This window comes from Poecilia reticulata, chromosome 10, assembly GCF_904066995.2.
Source record: "Poecilia reticulata chromosome 10, P_reticulata-male-v2, whole genome shotgun sequence".
Classification (NCBI taxonomy): domain Eukaryota; kingdom Metazoa; phylum Chordata; class Actinopteri; order Cyprinodontiformes; family Poeciliidae; genus Poecilia; species Poecilia reticulata.
The window spans coordinates 28,566,328-28,588,168 of NC_088839.1; the positions used below are offsets into that span (position 1 = coordinate 28,566,328).

Below are 21,841 nucleotides of genomic sequence, written 5' to 3' on the forward strand. Positions count from 1 at the left end.
TTTTATAACACATATTTTTACATTTGTCCTTTTTACATAAATAAGTGTTGATTCTGGGGAGACTGAAGAGAACAGAGAGAAGAGACTCTGTTCAGAAAACCAAACATATTCTTCAATAAAAGGTTCACCAGGTCAAAATGACTCATCTTTGACATCAGCAATAATGATATCAGAGAACCAGACGAGTTTAATCCAGCTAGACTCCGTTTGGACACGAGTACAGGTCGTTCTGAAGCATCAGTGAGGAGTAACACACTCTCATTAGTCCTGTGTGTTAGAAATCATGTCTGTTTTGCAGGATTACTGCAGCTGTCATGGAAGAAACTGAAGATCAGAGCATCAAACAAACTTAATTTCAGACCAAACAATCAATAAAGTTCCTGTTTTAATTATGCAGATTAAATTGAAAGTAAAATATTGAGGTAAGTTGTGTTCAGTGAAACGTCACATGGATTTCTATTGTTCTCATTTTCTCAGTTTTAACCACAAGCGTCTGATTGAGTCACCCGCAAGGTCTGAGATGACAGTTATTAGCCATTTACCGTACAGATGGTCTGCTGTACAAGGCGGGCAAGCGATTAATTCCTCATTTGGCACGCTGACATTCATTTCCCAAAGCTTTTAATAAGCTGACAAAGATGCTAAAAGCTGTGGAGTTTCTTGTTCTTTGATGCGATACAGACCATCGCTGACCCTCCACCGTTTTATCAGCTGAGAGAAAATCTTGTTTCCTCTTGCTGCTTTACAGAGAACTGTACCAGGTGAGCAATGCAAATAATTTCCAACAGACAAAGTAAGGGGTTGGATGTGAAAGAGTTTAGAGTCTATGGTTTCTGTCAGAGTGTTTATAATGTCAACGCAAATAAAGAAAGTCAGAGTATTGGAATTCACCCAACCTGTTGGCAAGCAGGTATTTCAGATGTTGACACACCAACAGATGCAATCAGATGAAGCACAAGCACGGACTTGAGTTTCATAAGAGGATAACATTCATGCAACCAGGACAAGGATGGTCATGTTTAGTTACCTTTAAGCACCTGCAGGTAGATTCATTTACCTAAACTAAGAGCTTTGACAGCTCTCTTTACCAGTTTCATAATGGTACAGATCCAATGACTGATAATGTCTGGTTCACATGGCAATTATCTGTTGACTTTCAAAACATAAAAGACCTCACACAATTTTTAAAAAATCATAGAAAGGTTTCCCTAAGTGCATTATAAGCCTGGCAGACCACCAGGCTTTACTTGCACTCCCACCAGTCTAAGCTTTGTTTATTTACATACACCAACCACTGGGCATGTAAATCAGTAAACTAAAAAATTAGTTTAATCATTTTTACATGCATAATTTATCATGGTTTATTGTATTTTCTCTATTTCTACCAAAAACTGAGCTATAAAAGTCTTCAGTTTGCTTTTTTGACCTCAAATAACCCTTTTTTTTAAAGTACAATTTTATTTTTTTTACAGCGACTCCATAATTCACTTCATTTGTTTTGTTTCTTTTGGATATTAAAAATGTCTTGTAGACCTCTATAGGTACCCACTGCCTCTCAACATGCCAACAACTTCAGCAAATAAAGTCACTAATAAAAAAAAATCACTTTAATTAAGATGAACACCTGAAATACAAAAAATTATTTTAAATACCTAGTTATATTTTAAAATTTCCTGTCGAAGGTAATATTATAGTGCAAACTTTCACAAATGCCTATACTCACCTCCCATGCAAAATCGTTTCCAAATTATATAAGGGGTTGCAGAAGCAGAATGGAAATAACACCTTGAATATTAAGTCAAAATGGGAGAAGGAACTGGGAGTAAGGATTACAGACGGTGATTGGCTTTCAATGTGTGTGACTCTTCAGACATCTACCAGCTCTAAAAGATGGAAGGAATTTGGATGGAAGTGCTTAATTAGATACTTTATTACGCCTGAAATTACTAGTAGATATAGAGGAGAAGTGCAGCAATGTTGGAGACAATGCGGCCACCAGAATGTCAATCACTCGCATGTATTTTGGTCCTGTCCTAAGATGGCATCGTATTGGGATGGAATCTGCCGGACTATCGGGATAATTTTGGGGTATGCCATCCCCAAAGACCCCAGAATCTTTATGCTGGGGCTGATAAGTGAAGAAGTGTTTCAAAAAGAAGATGAATACCTTTTTAAAATTTTATCAATTGCAAGCAAAAAAGCTATTACACGGTCTTGGCTAAAGAAACTCCCCCCCCAGCAGGTCCATTGGCGGGAAGCTGTGGAAGAGATCCACTCTATGGAGAAACTGACATATCTTTTACATATAAAAGGTCATGTGTACAACAAACGCTGGTCTAAATGGCTGGCATATAAGAGCAAGGAAGCGTAACTATGTGCAACATCTTATGTTTTCTTTTACTCAACTGTAAATCAGCGCCCCAAGTTTTGTGTGTTGTATGTTCCATTGTAATAAAGAAAAATGTTAAATAAAGAGTATTAAAAAAAAAAATTTTCCTGTCAATTTTAAACATTTTTTTAACTCAAAAACACAACAGGCCACTGGTTGACTGCCCTAGCGCCCCTTTCTACAGACTTGGGAAGTTTTCTGGGGGGAAACCCTGTGAAGGTACATCAAGTTTGGTTCTACACACAAACATATTTCACTCATGAACAATTAGATGTCAGATGGGAAATCTGGCAAAACCTCTGGCGCTCAAATGGGACCTCCGAGTATAAAACATGGCTGACAAGGAAGAAGCAATAACAATAGTTTGTGGACTATTTTTAACAATGCACAGGACTTTCTGGTGCACCATAACGGTTGCTGTGTCTTCTGTATTTTGGATTCCCCTCCATGTTTCTGTCCGTTTCTGGAAAACCCCACACAGTGGGATATCAGGCCAAGACATTCCAACATGTTGAATATCCCAGTTGAGGTCGGAGCGTTCCCGACGTCCTTCCAAGCACACTAGATCACTTGGACACTCCACACGGTAGGAATACCTCCAAAGATCATCTTTAGAGCCATCATGATAATCAGACCGTCCTTAAGATGGCTTTAAGGGGAAGACTGGGTCAAAATATTCTTGCTTTGTAAACCAGACTTAATTTAGCTACATTTTTGTAAGCAACTGTCAACTGTCCAAAAAACAAATTATATACAACACAACATAATATAAAGGTTCACCAATTAAACTTTTGATATGTGAAAATATTTCCATCCCATCAAGTCTGTCCCATTATGACTTTTAAGCAAAAACTTCAATGTATGTTGCTGTAAATGTATGTGACAGATGAATAAGAAGTAGCACATATTTGTGAAGTAGATGGAAATAAATGTGTGAAACATATACCTCAGTGATCAAGAATAAGAAATGTGTCATGTAATAAAAGATAATAAAAAAGACATGTAAAAAAAACTGTCAGATATAATTAACTGTCCTGTCATTAATTACCCTGTTCAGCATTTCTCTTCTCAGCAGTTTACAATACTTCACAACATAAAAAAAACTCAGTTCCCTTGTAAGTCAGCAGAATCAAGACGCGTGAGTCCAAAAGTCACATGGACGTGCAGACAGGTTTCCTAATGTTTCCCTCAATTAGAAAAGAAAGAACTGTGTTGGTGTGGCTGGTGGTGTGACCAGACCTGCAGGTCATTTCCAGACAAAGCAGCCATAAATGCATCCATGTTTGTCGTAGTGATGTAACAGAAGGCTGCAGGGTTTTTCCTCTGTAACAAAAACTAGTGTGTGAGACTGATGCATTAATCAGGTTCATGCAAGCGTACATTCCTGCTACGTTCCTCTGCAACATAAGGAAAATTTTATTTTATATTTAACAATTTCTGCTTTCATATTCCACCCACATTAGTGCAATATAGAATTAGCACTTCTATATAAACGTCAAGATGTGATTTATTCCTTCATTCTCAGAAAAACTTAGTTGAGAAACAAAAAAAAGGGACAGATGAACGCCTCCTCCAACTGCAGCTTTACTTGCAAATGGGGGATCCTCTACAGTTGCTTAGTGCTCATTTAGGGAGCTGTCTGATCGCATTTCCTGTCCAAGAAAAAGACAAATCCATCTTCCGGCGCTTCAGTTTCTATTGAGTTTTCTCATTATCAAGCAGTGCCGAGTCTTAAGAGGCCATATCCTGCTCGCCTGTCATGCAGTTTTATCAGGCTGCCCAGAGGGACCATTAACATTGTTTTACCAGACAGAGAGGCATGTTTTCTGGTAGGATAGATGATTCTTAGGTCATTTGTAATCATTACACACTGATTAACATGCAGACATAATGCTAGAACATCAAAAAATGATGATTGGGACATGATTTCTTAGGGCAGAGTGGCTGCTAAAAACAGCGGCAGATAATGTGGATGTTTTAACACAAAGTAGGCATCAAATCTGACTAATGCCGATTCTTAGATAGGAGGTGATGACTTATTTAGCTCATAATAAATGGTCATTTAAGTTTTGAGCCTGTGGTTAAGCTACTGTCCAGGTTTTGTTCAGAGGCTGATCAGCTGTAAGATTGCGCTTTAAATTGATCAATCAATCAACATCCTAGCCTTTTGAAGACTTGATTGTTTGATGTTTTCACACCTGATAGTCCAGTAAACTGCGGTTTGCTTTCACACAGCCCTGTCAAATGAACCAAACTCTTTGATAAACCTGTCCCCCAAACCACCTGTGGTGGCGCTGCACCAAGAACCACTGAATGAAACGTCACGAAAACCTCTGAAGAAGACATTAGTGCAACTTCCTTCTTTGTAAAACATAAATGGAGAAGCTCAGACTTTAGCAGCAACCATTTCTCCTGCTAGGGCTAAATTAGCATGTTTGTTTTGGCTGTATTTGCCCAGTATGCCCTGCGCTATAGTACGGTCCTGTCTTTAACTGAGACCAATGTTTTTAGGCGGTCCAGAGTTCCCTTTACAGAGTTTGATTCATACACACCTCGACAAATGAACCGGACTTTCTAGACAAATGAAGTAGAGTTCAATTAAAGCAGACTAAACAGGGCTGGTGTGAAGGCACCCTAAAATAAAGTCTTTTGGCAAAGGTAGTCTTTTGAGATTTACAAATTAAACTTGAATATAAATTGAAGGTCCAATTTGCTGATCACTTATGGTTGACAAAAATAAAAAAAACACAAGCCTTAAGACTCAAACAGACCAGAATTTATCTGGAGTCACCCCGTCACTTCAAGGTTTGGACCTTAGTTGGAGTTACCTCAATCTCTACTCATAGGGTGAAATATATATTTTTATGCACAAAGTGATTTTTGGAAAATTGCCATCATATATCTTCTTCAAGTTAACTACAGTGAGCCTCAGAGCTAGCATCTGGCTACACTTTAAGGCAACATTGGTGCGCAGAGTCAGGAAAGATCAGTTTGTCCCATAGTCTGAATGATGTGCAGCCGTCTCTTCAGTTTTAAACAGAAACTGTCAGGTTTTTATTGGTTGACACCTTGTTGTGACTGTAAACATGTAATTTATCAATATTGTTGTGTTAGTATTACTTTTCTTGGGTCTTGTACTCCTTTAATCTTAGCCAGGATGTCTTTGTTAAAGAGATTAATAATCTCAATGGGTTTATTTCCTGGAGAAATACCCATAAGAGCCCAGCACCAGTCCTCAAGGGTCTGGATCTCCTAGTTTTTGATGTTTCTGTGCTCCAGAACAGCTGATTTAAATAGTCCAACAATATCCTCAGCATGTCAAAAAGTTCTGCAGAGACCCACTAAAGACAAACTATCATTTGATCCAGATGTGTTGAACCGGAGAAAGAACTGAAACATGTAGCATACCAGCCCTGGAGGACTGACTCTGATCTAAACGAACGCTGTTTTTTTCCCCCTCAAAGCGAGGAGAAAACGTCAATGTTCATGTCAAAAACTTGCATGCTTTTCAAGATTCAAACATTGGGTTTTGTTATGAACTTATTGCAGATTATAGAAAATATGCCAAATGCAAAAAACAAGCTTGTGAGAAAATGGATGGAAACATAATTTAGAGGTTAAGAAAAAGGAATAAAATCTGGAAATTCAAGTTCAAATAATATAAAATACTTTGATGTCATAGGGAACCAGTAAGTACCACACACTTCTCAGATTTGCACCTTCATATTCAAGTGCAAAATACAACAGAGCTTTGAGATTCTTCTAGACATCTATGGACATGCTGATTTGAAGCTTGAGGCACCGGTTGCAAAAGTCTAAGAAGCAGAAAAGTTATCCTTCAATCCAATTCCTCATTAGGTCCAAATGACTCCATCGCACACAGAGAAAGCTGTGTTTGCATGAAAGTGACAATTTATCCACATCTCTTCTCAGAAAACTGCACAGACTTGTTGGTTGCTCTCTGCACGCCTTCCTCCCCACAATGTCAGGCTGCTCTCGCTGCTGCAGCAGCCTGGAGAGGGGCGACAACCACCCACAAGACAAGGTACAAAAATATGCACCAACTTTTTATTAAATCCAAACCCCAAAGCAGCTCTTCCTCCACATGTTAGCCTGAACTTTGGACATGGGGGGGGGGGAGGAAGAGGTTAGCTTAATGGAGGAGCATGAGCTTTCAAGAACATTCCATCTTAATAGGAACCAAGAACTGGTGCTTGGTTAGGAGGAACATCGGCATTTAAGCACAACTAGACACACAGGAGGCTCCACTCAGACCGGGCTAACGGTGGCCAGCCCGGTTAGCGTTACAGCCGTCTGAACGGCACACTTTTCCTCTTATAAACCCCCCCACTACCACCTCATCCCGGGTGTGCAACTGCAGGGCCCGGCGCCGCCATACACCACCACACAGGCGCATAAAACAACACGTACAGCATGCTCCGGAGCGGACGGAGACGGGGAGCGAACCGGTACCGTGAAACCGAAGAGCGAGTCACAGAGGACGGGGACACGTAGACCAGGGGGAGGGGGAGAAGTGGGCGAACTAACCTGTTTGAGAGCCGCACAGTCCGCTGGATGTTTGGGTTGAATCCGAGTTAAATCCACTATCAGTGTAACAAAGAGACGAAAATCACCGAGTGGTGGCGGAACAGGCCGAAACTCTGGGGAGAAAAGTTGAGCATGCGCAGACTGTGCGACGAGAGGGTGAGTGGGTTCAAGTGTTTTGGGATTTTTTTTTTATTGATCGGCTGAATGAGCTATTAATTATTAAATTGCCATAATTTTCCAATATAAACAACTTAAATAGACTTTATATTTTCTGGTTAGTCTATTTTGAATTTTTTGACAAATTTATTTCTGTGGATTTAAATTTTGTTATTGATCCGCATACCAAAAACAACATATTTATTTATTTATTTCGAACAGAACATTTGTTTTGCATAATTAAATGCAGTCATGTTATTAACTTATTAAATTGTGGGTTGATGGGGGGATATATACTGCTCATCTTCATTTGACCAATTGACAGCTTCATTATTTATTTAATATACTTTCAGTTTTGTTAAATGTAATTTAACAAAATTGTGTAAATGGGGCTCCATTTACACAAATGCATTGCTGTACAAATTTAATCCAAATTTTATGTATCTCTTCACAAGGACTTTTCATTGACTTCCATCCATTTTTCATTCATTTACACTAGCAACCATTACCACTTCATACTTTACCCTAAACCTCACCTAAACTCAATTCACACTTTAGTCCTCAACCCAAAAAGAACACATCTTCACCTTTTTTATGTCAAATGGAAACCACATTCTAAAATAAATATGTAAACTGTAAATTGATTTTGACTATCAAAGTTCAAACTATTCTATCAAACAGTATATTCAATAAAAAGAAAAAAACATTTAAAAAAATGTGTCGCGTGATATTTCTCTTACTTCAAATGCATTATTTCAACCTGAAATTAATTAAATTGGGAGAAATTTTAGATTGTCGTTAAACTACAGAGTGACTCTTCGTTCTTTTAGACGATCTTTGCACATTACAATGACGTTCTCTGATTGTTGGAGCGATGTTTTTTCCCTGTCTTTTCCAGCTGTCAAACCGGCGTCCTCGTTGTGGGTTAAAATGACTTTAAAGTCTATCAGAAGACCACAGAACTGATTTGCCGTCTTTTTTTGTTGTTGTTGTTTTTCTTCGAACATTTACGGGCATGTTGACAAACATCAACAGGTTAAACTTTGGGATATGTCCCAAACACACGCGCTCGTAGCTAGCTAGCATAAATAATTTATCAATAATAAGTTAATAACTGTGGAAGTTGTCATGGACGCCGGAGGAGAGACGACCAGCGACATTCGGACCGTTTACGGGGCTGTTTCTGGGAAACCGAACCTAGAACCGACGGGGCTGCTGTGTTTTAAAGTTTACAAGAGGAGGTGGTTTGTGCTGCTGGTGCTGTGTCTGTTGAACTGCTCCAACGCCACGGTGAGTCACTTTATCCACTGTTTTTATGACTTTCTGTGTTTACGGAGGAAAACGTTGCCAAATTCAGGGTTGTATGGCAGACTAGTAGTGCCTATAATAGTTATTGTAGTAGACGTGATAATGCTGAATATTACTGAGAATTACTTAAGCTTGAGTTGCTTATATCTTGAACAAAAAAAAAGTTATTGTGTAATAATATTTTTATGCCACATTTTAAAGCCAGATCCCATCACAATGCTGCTAATTGATTAAGACTTTGATCAAGTTTTACAGACATACATTAAAATTATAAACTTTTCTTTGTCATTGAACTCCACAATTATCCATCAAAGAGTGTAAGAGAGTCAATAGTGCAGTTCATTTGTAGTTGTACTCGGAAATTACGAGTTCCACTCTGTAAAATTAAATGAAACGTTCTTCTTAACATTGTTTTAAGCTTTACTTTTCATAATAATACACTACTTTTAATTTGCTTAGTTTAGAGCTACACGTAATGTAAACTTTAAGCACACTTTTACAACAGTGTCTTGTAAAATACATGTTTCCAACACAGCGTACACTATTGTTGAGGGGTATCCAGTTTGACAGGCGAAGTCGGTCTTATATGTCATAACTGGGGCTAGTCGTTTTTCCCACTTTCTCAGTAGAAAATCTGACTTCTGGGGGCATTTCCGTTGATTTTTCCGACTGGGAAGTGGGAATTTCTCAGCTCTGATTACAAATGGAAAACACTACATTTCATCTTGTTAATCTATCGTTTACAATTCAGTATTGCCTCTATGGACAGTGATTTAAAAACCAAAATGAACCTGTAAAGCTGTGATGTTAAATACCATGCGGTCGAAAACGTGGGTGCAAAAAGCTTAGCGGTATAGTGTGCATTGAAAGAGTGTCTTCAGTCAGAGGCTTCTTCAAATTTGCTGTAATACAGACTGCTACAGGAGACCCTTCCTGCGCACAGCCATCTCAATCTAAAATAACTCTGGAAAATCTGAATTAATATGAGTTACAACTGGTTGAACCCTTTGGGATCAGTAAAGCATTTTTGGATTTGAAAGACATCATGTTGGTGGTTCATTTCTAGATAAAAAATGGTGAGAATTGTTAGTTTTGATGCCAATTTTTTAAATCTGGCCAACTGATTGGTCCATCTCTCATAAACGTCTGCTTTCTCGCTACCGTTAATTTGTAGTTTCAAGCAGATTTTTTTTAATCTTTAAACTTTGCCATTATTTTCTACCCGTACAGACATTGTAGAGGCAAATTCATTGACTTACTGTGACATGTGGTTCCTTCTAGTGTTTGCATAACTTGATATCACTCCCAGGGGACGTTGTCTTTGTGAAGCTGAGTGTGCCTGGAGGCAAGTGTGCCGCCCTCAGTCACACAATCTGAGCCCCTCCCTCGCATATCTGCAGCCCCGGCGGGATTCGTGCTCGCGTTGGGAGCTATTGTTTCCAGGGAGCTGGTGTTTTCGCTCACAAAAGAAGCTCAGCTGGAGGAGAGGCATTCATGATGTGGCAAATAACAGCTGAAGAGCCAGTTAGACATTAATCAGTGTGACATTAAGAGTCCCATAGGGGTCAGGATTTATAAAAACCTGCAGGCCCACAGGTAGGGTCACGCATAGGAAGTGTATTATTGCTCATGATGAACGCCATCGAAAGGAATTAGGTTGATTAAGGATCAGTCTGGATATTACTGTGTTTTAGGTTTGTATTGGTAAGATTTCAATAGGTTTGTAACAAAACATGTAAAATGAGCTGAAAGATGATTCCTAAAACACTGAGGAAACAAAGCAAAGTGTCAAAAAGTAAAAACACCTCAGAAACCTTTCACCCTGCAGTGAACAATGGTGACATTGTTCGTCCAAATCTGCTTACAAACTAGTTCATTGTACCCAGAATGGACTAGTGCAGGTTCTTCTTTTGTTACCTCAGTGTTGAACAGGTGAAGCCCACAGTACCTTGCAAAAGTTTTCACATAATTATAAAGGTTTGGGTGTTTTATTGAGATTTTATGCACCAAACCAACACCAAAGGAAGAAAAACAATGGAAATGCTTCTCAAATCAAGCGCTGATAAAATGCATTTAGGGCTGAAACAATCAACTAATTTAGTAATCAATTAGTCATTAAGATTATACAGAATGGCAAAAAACGCAATTTTCTGAAACAACATACACAAAGGAGTTATTAAGCTAAAACTGTGCAAAAAATATCTACATTTTGCATTTAAGACGGGAAAACTCCTAATTTTTCTCTAAAACGGTTTAAACGGGAACAACTTAAATGACATAGTTTTAGTTTCACTCGATTCCTTATGTAAAAAAACAAAAGTTATAAAAAAACTCAGATCAGCCCCACACTGTACTGGTGTCAATTAAAGCAGAAATGGCTGAACTTTTCACATCTTGATGTTTTTCTTTTTCTTTGCTAAATGATCGATAATATTTTACTAAAGAAATGCTGTTATTACTAGTTATGCAACAAAATGTTTTTTTATTTAAGAAATGAATTCTTTGCTTATTTGCACTTCTACATAGTTTTAATATTTCATAAAATAACCTGAAGTGTTAAAGTATCTGCTTAATCATCAGAATTGATAGAATGATTGATTACTAAAATAATAATTAAGTTGCACTGCTAAATGTATTCAAAATACTCCAAATAATTCTGTCACATGTATTTTATCAGTCATGTATTCTCATCAAAATATCTAAGTAAAAAGCTTTTTTTCCTCTTAGCTATGGCTTACCTTTGCACCAGTTGCACATCAGTCAGGCCAGTACCTAACGGTCAGCCTGGAGGGCATTAACTGGCTGTCACTGGTTTTCATGGTGGTTGCCATTCCGCTCAGCTTCGGGACCACCTGGATGTTGGACACCCTCGGTTTACGGATCACGGTATGAGAGCAGATAACATTTCTGAAAAATTAAGAAGAAGCTAAGATGAGCTTTTCAATCTGCTGCGGCCCTTTGACCTTTGACATCTCTCCAGCTCATCCTGGGATCCTGGCTGAACATGCTTGGAGCTCTGCTGCGTTTCCTCGGCACGCTGCCGCCGGCTCGATTTAAGTTTCCAGCAGTGATGCTGGGTCAGACGCTCGGCGCCCTCGCCCAGCCCCTCATCATCTTCGCCCCCACCAAGCTGGCCGCCCTCTGGTTCCCCGACAGCCAGCGAGCTACAGCCAACATGATCGCCTCCATGTGTAAGGGACTCTAAAGCTTCGGCAGTTTATCATTTACATAGAAATTTACTGTGCGCAGCCTGTCCAAGAGAGCAAAGCAAACAACATAAGACCCGGTAGACGGGTAGACGGTGGCTGAGGCGGCATCAGGAAGTCCAACAAACACACCAGACAGCAGCTCAGGGATAAAGTTATGGAGAACTTTAAAGCAGGATTAGGCTTTGAACTGCTCTGTTTAATACTTGAGTAATTTTGCAAGCCGTTGTAAAAAAATAAAGAATAAATATTGAGCTTGTTGTTTTCTCTAGCTGTAAAATATTTCAGAAAAATTGACAAGACAAAGCTTGATTATTTGAGCAACTGTTGTCTTCAGCTGTAGATCTGACTCACTAAAAGTTACAGAGCAGCGATCTGTCGGTACTGGAGACTGGACATTAGGTAAATTATGTAAATGTTGATGCTTTTATTAGACTTGGGTCCATTTATGCATCCATCAGTCTGTCCAATTAGCCTCTAAATGAGAGGATTACCATTTTAAAATACTGGAACCAGTAATAAAAACCAGCCCAAATGGAGGGTTAAAACACAACAGGATCATAACAATACCTGATCTGGAGCAACAATGTTAAAACTCCGACATAATGAGAAATCTATAAAAACCAATTACAGCAAAATACAGGTAATACCAAACAATCAGCTTTCACTGGGGTTTAATTTTCCCTGAACGAATGAAAGTATTAGATTTATACAAGTATTAGACTAATAAAAGTATTAGATTTATACAAGTATTAGACTAATGAAAGTATTAGATTTATACAAGTATTAGACTAATGAAAGTATTAGATTTATACAAGTATTAGACTAATAAAAGTATTAGATTTATATAAGTATTAGACGAATGAAAGTATTAGATTTATACAAGTATTAGACGAATGAAAGTATTAGATTTATACAAGTATTAGACTAATGAAAGTATTAGTGCAGGGGTTGGCAATCTTTATAATAGAAAAAGCCATTTTGCTCTCAGTTCATTCCAGCTAATTAAATCTTTAGAGATGAAAATGTTACATCTTCTGAAAAAAAAGCAGCTTATAATTTTTGATGAATATCTCCAAAAGATCATTTTAATTCTGTTTTTATATTCTTAAATAAAGAAAGACAACATGTTATTCAATAAAAATGGACAGATACATTTTCTTTGGCTCCTGTGAAAAATACTATGAAAGATTTTATTTCCTCTAAAGTTTATTTAAAGGAAATAATGTCTGTACACTGTGAGCTCTTGAAATTGGAGTAAAATATTTTGTTTGCACGCACAATTTTGTCCTATAAAGCTGATTACGCTTTCTGAAAACATCCAAAGTTTCCAACTTAAAATAAAAAAATAAAAATAAAACAATATTCCTGGTTCTTTAGAGTCATTATTTGTGTAAATTTACTACAATTATAACATCAGAAACCTAAGAAAATGCTCAAACCTGCATTTGTTACGATCAGTTTAAAGGTATTTTAATAACCATCAGAGGAGTTTATGTTTGGAAAATGAGAAAATAGTCTAAATCCGTTTGTCTCATTTCTCCTGGGTGAAAAAGGGAAGTGGGTCAGTTTCAACATGTGATTAAAACTTAAAGGAAGTCACCTTTGTCCTCCATGTCTCACAGAAATGCAAACACAAAGAAAGATCCTTTAAAGTTTAAAAAAATAAGCCACAATCTGTTTGGTAAAACAAGCAGATTTTAAGAGGATAATTGTTTAGGGAAAGGTTTATGCCTCTGTCATGCGGATGTTTTGATTCAGTCACTCAGACTTTGCAACTGGGAACAGAAACTGGTAAACTGGCTGCTCGTTCTGCTCTCACTCCTCAGCGAATCCCCTGGGCATTCTGCTCGCCAACATTATTTCTCCTGTCATCGCCGAAACATCGGCTCAAATCCCAAAACTGGTGAGTTTAAGTCGTCAAGTAGCCAAATTCCTCACTCCGTTCAGACAAACAGTTTTATTAATCATGTTCAACAGTATTCTTCTCACGTTACTAGAAATATGATCGTCCCACGTGCTAATGAAGATGAATTGTCTTTTATTTAGCCTATTTTGGCCCATTCATCACCACATTATGTGTGATTATTGCCCTCCTCTAGCTGCTGGCCTATGCTGTCCCAGCATGCATCACCTGTCTCCTAGCAACAGTGGGTATACGGAGCGGCAAACCCCCAACGCCACCGTCAGCCGGCGCCGAGAGCTCCGGATCTGAGCCGTTCATTCAGGGACTGAAACTGGTAAAAATGCAGAAAAATGAACTGCAGGGAGAAAAGGCAGGAATGTGAAGCAGCATCAGGCTGAATTTTAGATCAAATTTAGAAAAACAATAAAATAAGTGTCCAAATTTCCAGTTAAACTCTGCTCCTTAAGTTTATTATTAAAAAAATTGCATCTTAATTCACTTTGAACTTTAAAATGTTTCAATTAACAGAAGTGTTACAAATGTTAGAAAGTTGACTAAAAAGAAAACATCTACAGTTTCTACTGTATCACAAAGCCGGGTCACTTCTTATCTGGGTCCATCTCCATGGAAACCAAAGCTAGAAATGTGCTTAGCCTGCTCTTTTCTTTCATTAAGAGTCGCTCCAACATAACGCCACCATGACGAACATGAATGCACCTGAAATACGTCTCACCACATATTGCATCGTTTGAGGCTGTAATATTGCAACCATGGTTGAGACTCAAGACACTGAGCAGCTGGAGATCAAGACCTTGAAAGCTTTGCCTCTCCAGCCTGCCAGGGTCCTGGAAAAACTGGAAAAACTGGAAAAACACGGCTGAACATAAACACGTCTCTTTTTTTCCTGCTCGTCAGCAAACTAAGCCGTTAAATCTTTCCTTCAGCAGAAATTCGATATGAAATTTCCCAGCAGAATCAAACTTCTAATAATTAATAACTCAAACTAGATATCAATAAGATTATTGAAGAAGTCAAAGGCGTCTAATAATCTCTCTTTTACCAGTTTGGTTTGTCTTAAACAAAAAAAGGCATTTTACGCTGACAAATGTTTAATTTTGACCCGCTTTGATTTGAGATTAAAGTGCTATTTCTGCACTAGTTTAATAAAAAAAGATTTATAAATGAATAGTTTTTTATTTATCAATACATACAAGCAAAAATAAACTGAATTTAAAGTTCAACAAGAAATTAACATTAGAACAAATGAGAGAAAACCAATAAATAAAACACAGTAACCTGCAGAGAATAGAGGCGTCCAGTGAGATGCCTGATTGAAATTTAGTTTTAACACTGAGTCCATAAAACCTTATAAACTGTCTGAACATGTAAAACTTTTAAAACTTGTTTAAAAGTCCCAGGATCACTGTTGCATGTTTTGATGTAATTTTATGGTAGAAAATTATCTCTGACATTTAAAATCAGAGATAATTTGATTACATCTGATAATCAAATTATCTCTGACATTTAAAATCTCTCCCCCTGCTGGACTAAAACATTTTATCCTTGTAGATCATAATGCAAGTGAATCTGAATAAATTAAGTTACTATGTAAAAGTTATTTTATTTCAGTAACTTACTGAGTGAAACAGATTATACAGATTAATCAAGACGGATGTTTTCAAGTATTTATTTCTGTTAATTATTATTTTTCACTTCCAACAACTTAAAACAAGACATTTAAGATTAAAATTAAAAGAAATGTGGAGTTAATGGAAAGTATGTATAATACCTACAAAAAGGTTGTTATTGTTGTTTTAAAGAGATACAAATGATACTTTCTAAAAAATTTTATTTAACAAACATGATTAGTAGCTGTTAAAGTCCTTCGCCGTTCTTCTTCTGCAGTTACTGAGGAACAAAGCGTACCTCATCCTGCAGCTGTGCTTCGGCTCCGGCATCGCTGTCTTCACCTGCTTCTCCACGCTGCTGGACCAGATCCTGTGTGTGAAGGGATACAGCAACGTAAGAGCAGATTCAAGCTGCTTGGGTTTTATCATTATACGCTTAGTAGTTGTTATATGAAGATCTGTTTTGGAAACTTTGTTTTTTTGGGCATTTATATGTGATACACAGCAGGGGTGGGTGATATGGACTTAAAGTTGTATCATCATATGTTTTTGTACTATTTTAATAATGACAAAAGTGATGAAAAGAACCATTTATTGCTTCTTTTTTAGGGTTTCAGGAGTCGTAGCGACAAAAACACAAATACTGCTCTTGATAGACATATTTATTTGTAATATTTTTCTTCAGGAAACCAGTCAAAGAAGTGTGATTAAGCTGCACACAGTAACTAAATTTAATTTATTGATTTCACTGAACAAACGGTGGAAAAGTAAAAAATAGCAATATGGACAGTTTTCTGGGGGTTTAAGCATCATTTATTGTGAAACCGTAAATCTAAAATTCTTATCTGCATTAGAAATTTATCACAATAAATGATAAATTATATAATGAATGCCCACCTGTAATGCAAAACAGTGAAAAAAAGGAATTAATATTTTTTGCTTTATTTTCAAACAAAAAATCTGAAAAGTGCGGCATGCAAAGCCATTAAGCACCCATTTTGGTAATTATTCTTTGCCAAATTAACTCTGACCAGCTTCACTGTCCCTGCTGACGAACACCATGATGCTCCCACCGCCGTGTTTCACCATTCAGGGAGTTTTCCGCCGTACAAAAGTTCTGGTTTGGTCTCATTTGTCAACAGATCACCGCAATCTGTTGACAATTTGACAGAATTTTAACTGGGGGAAACTTATACTATAACCACTTTTTTTTAATCTTATATGCATATTTTTTGGTAGTTTTGAGTTAATTACTCCTCTGAGTTCCCTCAGCAATTTGCGTTATTTTGAGTCTATATACTCCAGTTAACGATTAATCAATTACTAAATTACTTGATGATTATTTTAATTAATTCGATTAAGCTCTAGTTTTCTGCATCCGCTATGTGGATTGTAGCAAACCTTAGAGGAGCAACTTTCTTTCAGCAGTGACTTTCTTCTTCCATTAAGGCCAGATTTTCCCAAAGGATTTTACACTTTCTGTCCTTTCACAGCATTATTTTGTGCATAAATCAGACAAAATGTCAAAAGGTCAAACAGCTTCCAAACCTCTGCATCGAAGTGCGATCAGCAGTAATATTCAGGTTGTGAAATCGGACCTCTGCAGGACTTCGCAGGCCTTTGCGGCGCTCTCTTCATCGTCTTCGGCATTGTTGGCGCCGGTGCCGTCGGCGTCTACGTGGACAAGACGAAGAAGTTCACCGAGGTCACAAAGATCGGCCTGGGCCTCTCCACTCTGTCGTGCATCGCCTTCTCAGTGGTGAGGAACTGAAAGAAGAAAACTTCTGTTAGAGCGAATTCAGCTGAGACGATATTTGTCTGCGTCTCAGGTGAGTCTGATGCCTCATCAGAAGGTCGCCGTCGCAGTCGTCTGCTCTCTCTTCGGCTTCTTCGGTTTCTCCATCTACCCTGTTGCCATGGAGCTGTCCGTGGAGAGTTCGTACCCGGTCGGAGAGGCCACCTCGGCTGGACTCATCTTTGCTTCAGGGTATCAAACGCTTTGCATGATGGGACATGGCTGAAGCCTTTAAACTTTGAAGGTTGTTTCTACAAACACCAAATCTTAACAAGTATTTTTGGTTTTAGTTTTATTTTTAAGATAAAAGTAACTTACAAGTAACTTTTTATCAAGATGTAGGAGCTTGTTGTAAGTCAATAATTCCTAAGTATTGATGAAAAGTTCTGGTTCCATTAGGAGATTATTTCTAAAAGCATAACATTTTTCCCACGTTATAAATGAAATAATCTGCGTCTTTTTCATCAAGTTATTATTAACTTAGAACAAGCGCCTATATCTTGTTAAAAAGTTAGTTGTAAGTTTATTTAATCCTATTAAGTGTACAGAGATATTTGCTCTAGAAACTAGAACAAAAATACTTTAATTTGATGATTTTGGAGTGAACAAAAACTTATGTATAGACAATAGAATAGAATAGAAACAACATTCATTTAAAATAAACATTAGGCTTCTATGTATAAATAGTCACTGATATTAAACACTAAAAATTATTTAATTGCAGTTAAAATGCGGCTCATTGATCACATTTTGTGCTCCTGCAATCTTTAGTCACTAACGTTATACCAAGTTAGACATTATGTAGTTATAATCTGATTTATACCATATTAACCAGAAAATGTAGTTTTCTTTATTTATTTAATTATTTACATTCAGATCAAATGTTTCTTTCAAGAAAAGCTGTCGTCCTGCATGAACCTGAATTAACTTTGGCTTCTCATCCAGTTGGTTGAAATTATGCAGCATCAGGTGTTTTACAGCTGGTTTACAAAATGATAAATTATGCAACTTTGTTTTGTTTTAGTGAAGTGAACCCTGATTAGCGACTGTAAGTTTGGTATTGAGGTGAAAGTGATTCCTGTTTCCTTGTTGCAGGCAGGTGCAGTCGGTTGTTTACATCGTCCTGCTGCAGGCTTTGACCAAACCGATCACCGAATCTCCGCTCTCCACCTGCGGAGACGCAGTGCTGAGCTGGAAAGGTCGGTCACATGACGCCACACCTGTTTCAGTTTGTTCAGAGTAAAGCTTCACAGGAAGTCGGATTAAAAGACTAAATGCTGGAATTTAAACATATTTCAATTGTACATTCTTCTGGAAAATACAAATAAGTGCATAAAACTTTCCGAAAAATATAGTAAACCAAACATATAAACAATAGTTATTCATTATAAAAGTATTAAATATTCATATGAGGTTACCAGAAAATACAGATTTATTGGAAACTCTGGTAAAAATGTGTAAAAATCCTTAAAATATGTAAATCTTTTTTGCTGCAGCAACATAATGTTGCACTAAAAAGTACAAAATAAAGTCTAATCTAGGGGTGGACAATATGGAGTTTTATCAAAGTGTTTGTGTTACTATTGTGATAACGATAAAAACAATGATTAAAAAACAACGTATTATTTCTTCTTTAGGTAGCTGTTTGACAGCTTTCATAGCACCACAGATGCAATTGCTGTTCTTGACAAATATTCTCTTTTGAAACAGGTTTAATCACTTATTTAGAAAAAAATAGTGATTTATATTATTCAATCATATTTTTGAATTTAGTGATATTTATTGATGCTCTTATGCAACAAAAAGTGAAGAAAATATTAAAAATAACTCTTATACTTTGAATTCTGTTTTTTATTTGACATCATTGATTGAAATTTATCGACAACAATAAATCTAAATTCTTATCATGATCAGAAGTTTTTCACAATAAATGATGAACTTCTGGTCTAATCTTTGAATAAATGAATCTGTTCTTTAAAAAACGGCAAAGTGAAATTGCTAATTTTAATGACGTAATTTGACAAATTGCAATGTTTATTGCTGGTTTCGCAACTGTATGATGTTTTTGCAGCACTTTGTGCTGCGTTGGTGCTAAAATTTGCGATACAAATAAACTTGACTGTAATGGAGATGAATGGGGCATCAGTGTTTTTCAGGAATCAAGTGTTTGAATAAGAATAACAAAACCATCTAAAGAATTAAAAAATAACAGTAGGAAAGTGTTTAATATTTCCATCCATCCATCCATTTTCTTGCACCCTTGTCCCTTAATGGGGTCGGGCGGGTTGCTGGTGCCTATTTCCAGCTAACGTTTCGGGCGAGAGGCGGGGTCACCCTGGACAGGTCGCCAGTCTGTCGTAGGGCAACACAGAGACACACAGGACAAACAACCATGCACACACACTCTCACACCTAGGGGCAATTTGGAGAGGCCAATTAACCTGACAGTCATGTTTTTGGACTGTGGGAGGAAACCGGAGTACCCAGAGAAAACCTACGCATGCACAGGGAGAACATGCAAACTCCATGCAGAAAGACCCCAGGCCGGGAATCGAACCCAGAACCTTCTTGCTGCAAGGCAACAGCTCTACCAACTGCGCCACTGTGCAGCCCGTGTGTTTAATATTTAATTACCTAATCCTTTTTTAGTCTTATTTTTTAATTTGCTCCTCTTCTCCTCAGTGCCCATGGTGGTGATGGCAGGACTGTCCAGTTTTTTCACCTGCTGCTTCCTCGTCTTCTTCCAAACCCGCTACAGACGGCTGGAGGCGGAAGAACAAGCTGCTTACGGGACCAGAGAGAATAACGACACGACCACTTCCTACCAAATAGTCGAGAACTGAAGGAAATGGAAACGAGAGACGGTTACGGTTTGGATCCAGCCTCCATGAAGTGTTATTGCTGTCGATAAGTGCAACAAGATTCTCTGATAATGATTCATGGTTATTTAAACAGAACCAGGAACAATTTATTCATGCATTCTGTTGCTTCAAAAGAGAAATGAAGCCATTTGAATTTCCTGCACTGTAATGCAAAAACAAAAAATCTTACCACTTGAAATAAGATAAAAACTTAACTTACAGGTAACCTTTCAGTAAATAATTGCTTAATATGGAGGAAAAAGTACTGGCAGATTATTTCACTTTGTAATTTTCACAAGTTACAAAGGAGTTAATCTGCAAATAGAATTATTCATTTTTCATTAATATTAAGGATTCGTTTGCTTAAAACAAGCTTCTGCATCTTGCTGAAAAGTTTTGCTTATTTGCACTAGAAACTAGACCAAAAATATTTGGTAATATTTTGTGTTTTTGCACCACTGGGGCATTTTAGTTGTCTTGTACTCATTTTCTCATTAATGTACATAATTTAAATACTTAAACTGCTAATTTTGTACAATAATTTAATCACTGCTGTCTCTGTTTCCATCCTGTGTTTGTTTTGGCTTCCGTCACACTGAACCATCCAGGGTCTGGTGGGAAGGAGGCCTTTGCTGATAAATCTTAAGACAACGTGTTTCATACTTTAAACTTATGACGGAGAGAAAAGGCTCACCAGGTTTACTGACAGAAGAAATCAGGGTACTTTTTAACATAAATAAAATACCTCATTGATTATGTGCTGAAGTAGAAAAACAAAAAAGGATTAGAAACACTTGCAGGGTTGTTGCACTAAACTAAACCTTCCCAGGAAAGCAACACTGAACAACTTTCTTAGTTAGTAGTATTATTTAAACATGTTGTAAAAAAAATGTGTTGCCATCTCAGAGCTTAAAAAATGTAAAAAATACATTTGACTAGCTTTGGTTAACTTAGCATCATGATAAACAGTATTTATTGAAACTGGAACTGTGCCAATATTTGATGTTAAAATCCAACTTTTATAATTGTACAACTTGTATCAACTTAATAAAATTGTTTCTTTTGGATTGCTGTCATGATTTAAAACTGTAATTTAAATGGCTATTTGTTTGTGGAGAGTTTAACTTTTTTCTCAGCTTGAAAACATTTTTTATTGGATAAAGCAAGGATAATTTTTATGCAATTTAGTAATGTTTTTCTGAGTTATATTATAATTTTAAATCTGACATTTGTACATAAATATTTCTTTCACGTAGATGTCATGTTTTAAACAGAGGTCAGTTGAATCAGGTATTTTCAATGTATCCACATTACCTAAAAACTGTAGAGTGGCTCATCGTTTTTATAGAAGATCTTTGTACGGTACAGCGACAGTTTGATTGTTCGCCAAGTTTTCCTTCCTGTACATTTGTAATATAAAATGAGCTTTTCTAACTGAAACTTCAATAAAGTCTTTCCATGTACTTCATCAAGTACGGCGTAAATCTCGAACTTTGTAATCAAAAAAGCGAATCAATTATTTCATTCGTTTTTGTTCATAACATTTAATTGAGGAATGATCAACTTTCTTTCTCACGTTATTAGAAATCAGAGCTGAACTTTGATCATCTTACATAGTAATGATGATGAATTGACTTTGATTAAAAACGTTTTGGCCCATTTATCACCACATTAGATATTATTACCCTCCTCTAGCTTCTGGCCTGAGCTATCCCAGCATGCATCACCCGTTTCCTAGCAACAATGGGTATGCGAAGCAGCGAAACCCGGACCAGAGCCGTTGGTACAGGGCATCAAACTGGTTCTGGAGATGGAGCCTAAAGCTATGTTCGGAGTGTTTTGTTTACATCTGAACTGTTACATTAAACAAGATTAATCATAAATAGTAAAAATATAAAATTTTATCTCCAAAATGCGTATCCTGCGCCGTCCAATAGACGCATTTAATCAAGTTCATTTTGCTTCCTACTGAAGAAACCTACCTTTTTTCTCTGTTTGTGAAACATGTACATTTTTGCAATCAACAGAAATACATCAACTGCTT

The 21,841-nt window shown here is 37.2% G+C and overlaps 2 protein-coding genes across 4 annotated transcripts in view; one reads left to right on the forward strand and one right to left on the reverse strand.

The window, feature by feature from the left end:
- Nucleotides 1-7,073, reverse strand: part of pcgf3 (polycomb group ring finger 3) — a 48,562-nt gene extending 41,489 nt beyond the window's left edge. For all 3 annotated transcript variants that reach the window (XR_534755.3, XR_014089402.1, XM_008421162.3), the window contains exon 1: nt 6,938-7,073. The gene's annotated coding sequence lies outside the window, so the exon portion shown is untranslated. The remainder of the gene's footprint in view (nt 1-6,937) is intronic.
- Nucleotides 7,074-7,329: 256 nt separating this feature from the next.
- Nucleotides 7,330-21,269, forward strand: slc49a3 (solute carrier family 49 member 3). The gene is made up of 10 exons (XM_008421163.3): nt 7,330-8,383; nt 11,129-11,287; nt 11,382-11,592; nt 13,437-13,513; nt 13,710-13,847; nt 15,419-15,535; nt 16,748-16,900; nt 16,971-17,128; nt 18,032-18,135; nt 19,619-21,269. The coding sequence occupies exons 1-10, from the start codon at nt 8,222-8,224 to the stop codon at nt 19,777-19,779; spliced, it is 1,440 nt and encodes a 479-aa protein (XP_008419385.1). The 5' UTR covers nt 7,330-8,221; the 3' UTR covers nt 19,780-21,269.
- Nucleotides 21,270-21,841: the final 572 nt, after the last annotated feature.

Coding starts and splice junctions, on each gene's coding strand:
- slc49a3 (XM_008421163.3), top strand. CDS start 8,222: ATGGACGCCGGAGGAGAGACGACCAGCGACATTCGGACCGTTTACGGG. Junction 11,288..11,381: donor CCCTCGGTTTACGGATCACG/GTATGAGAGCAG, acceptor ACATCTCTCCAG/CTCATCCTGGGATCCTGGCT. Junction 11,593..13,436: donor CAACATGATCGCCTCCATGT/GTAAGGGACTCT, acceptor CTCACTCCTCAG/CGAATCCCCTGGGCATTCTG.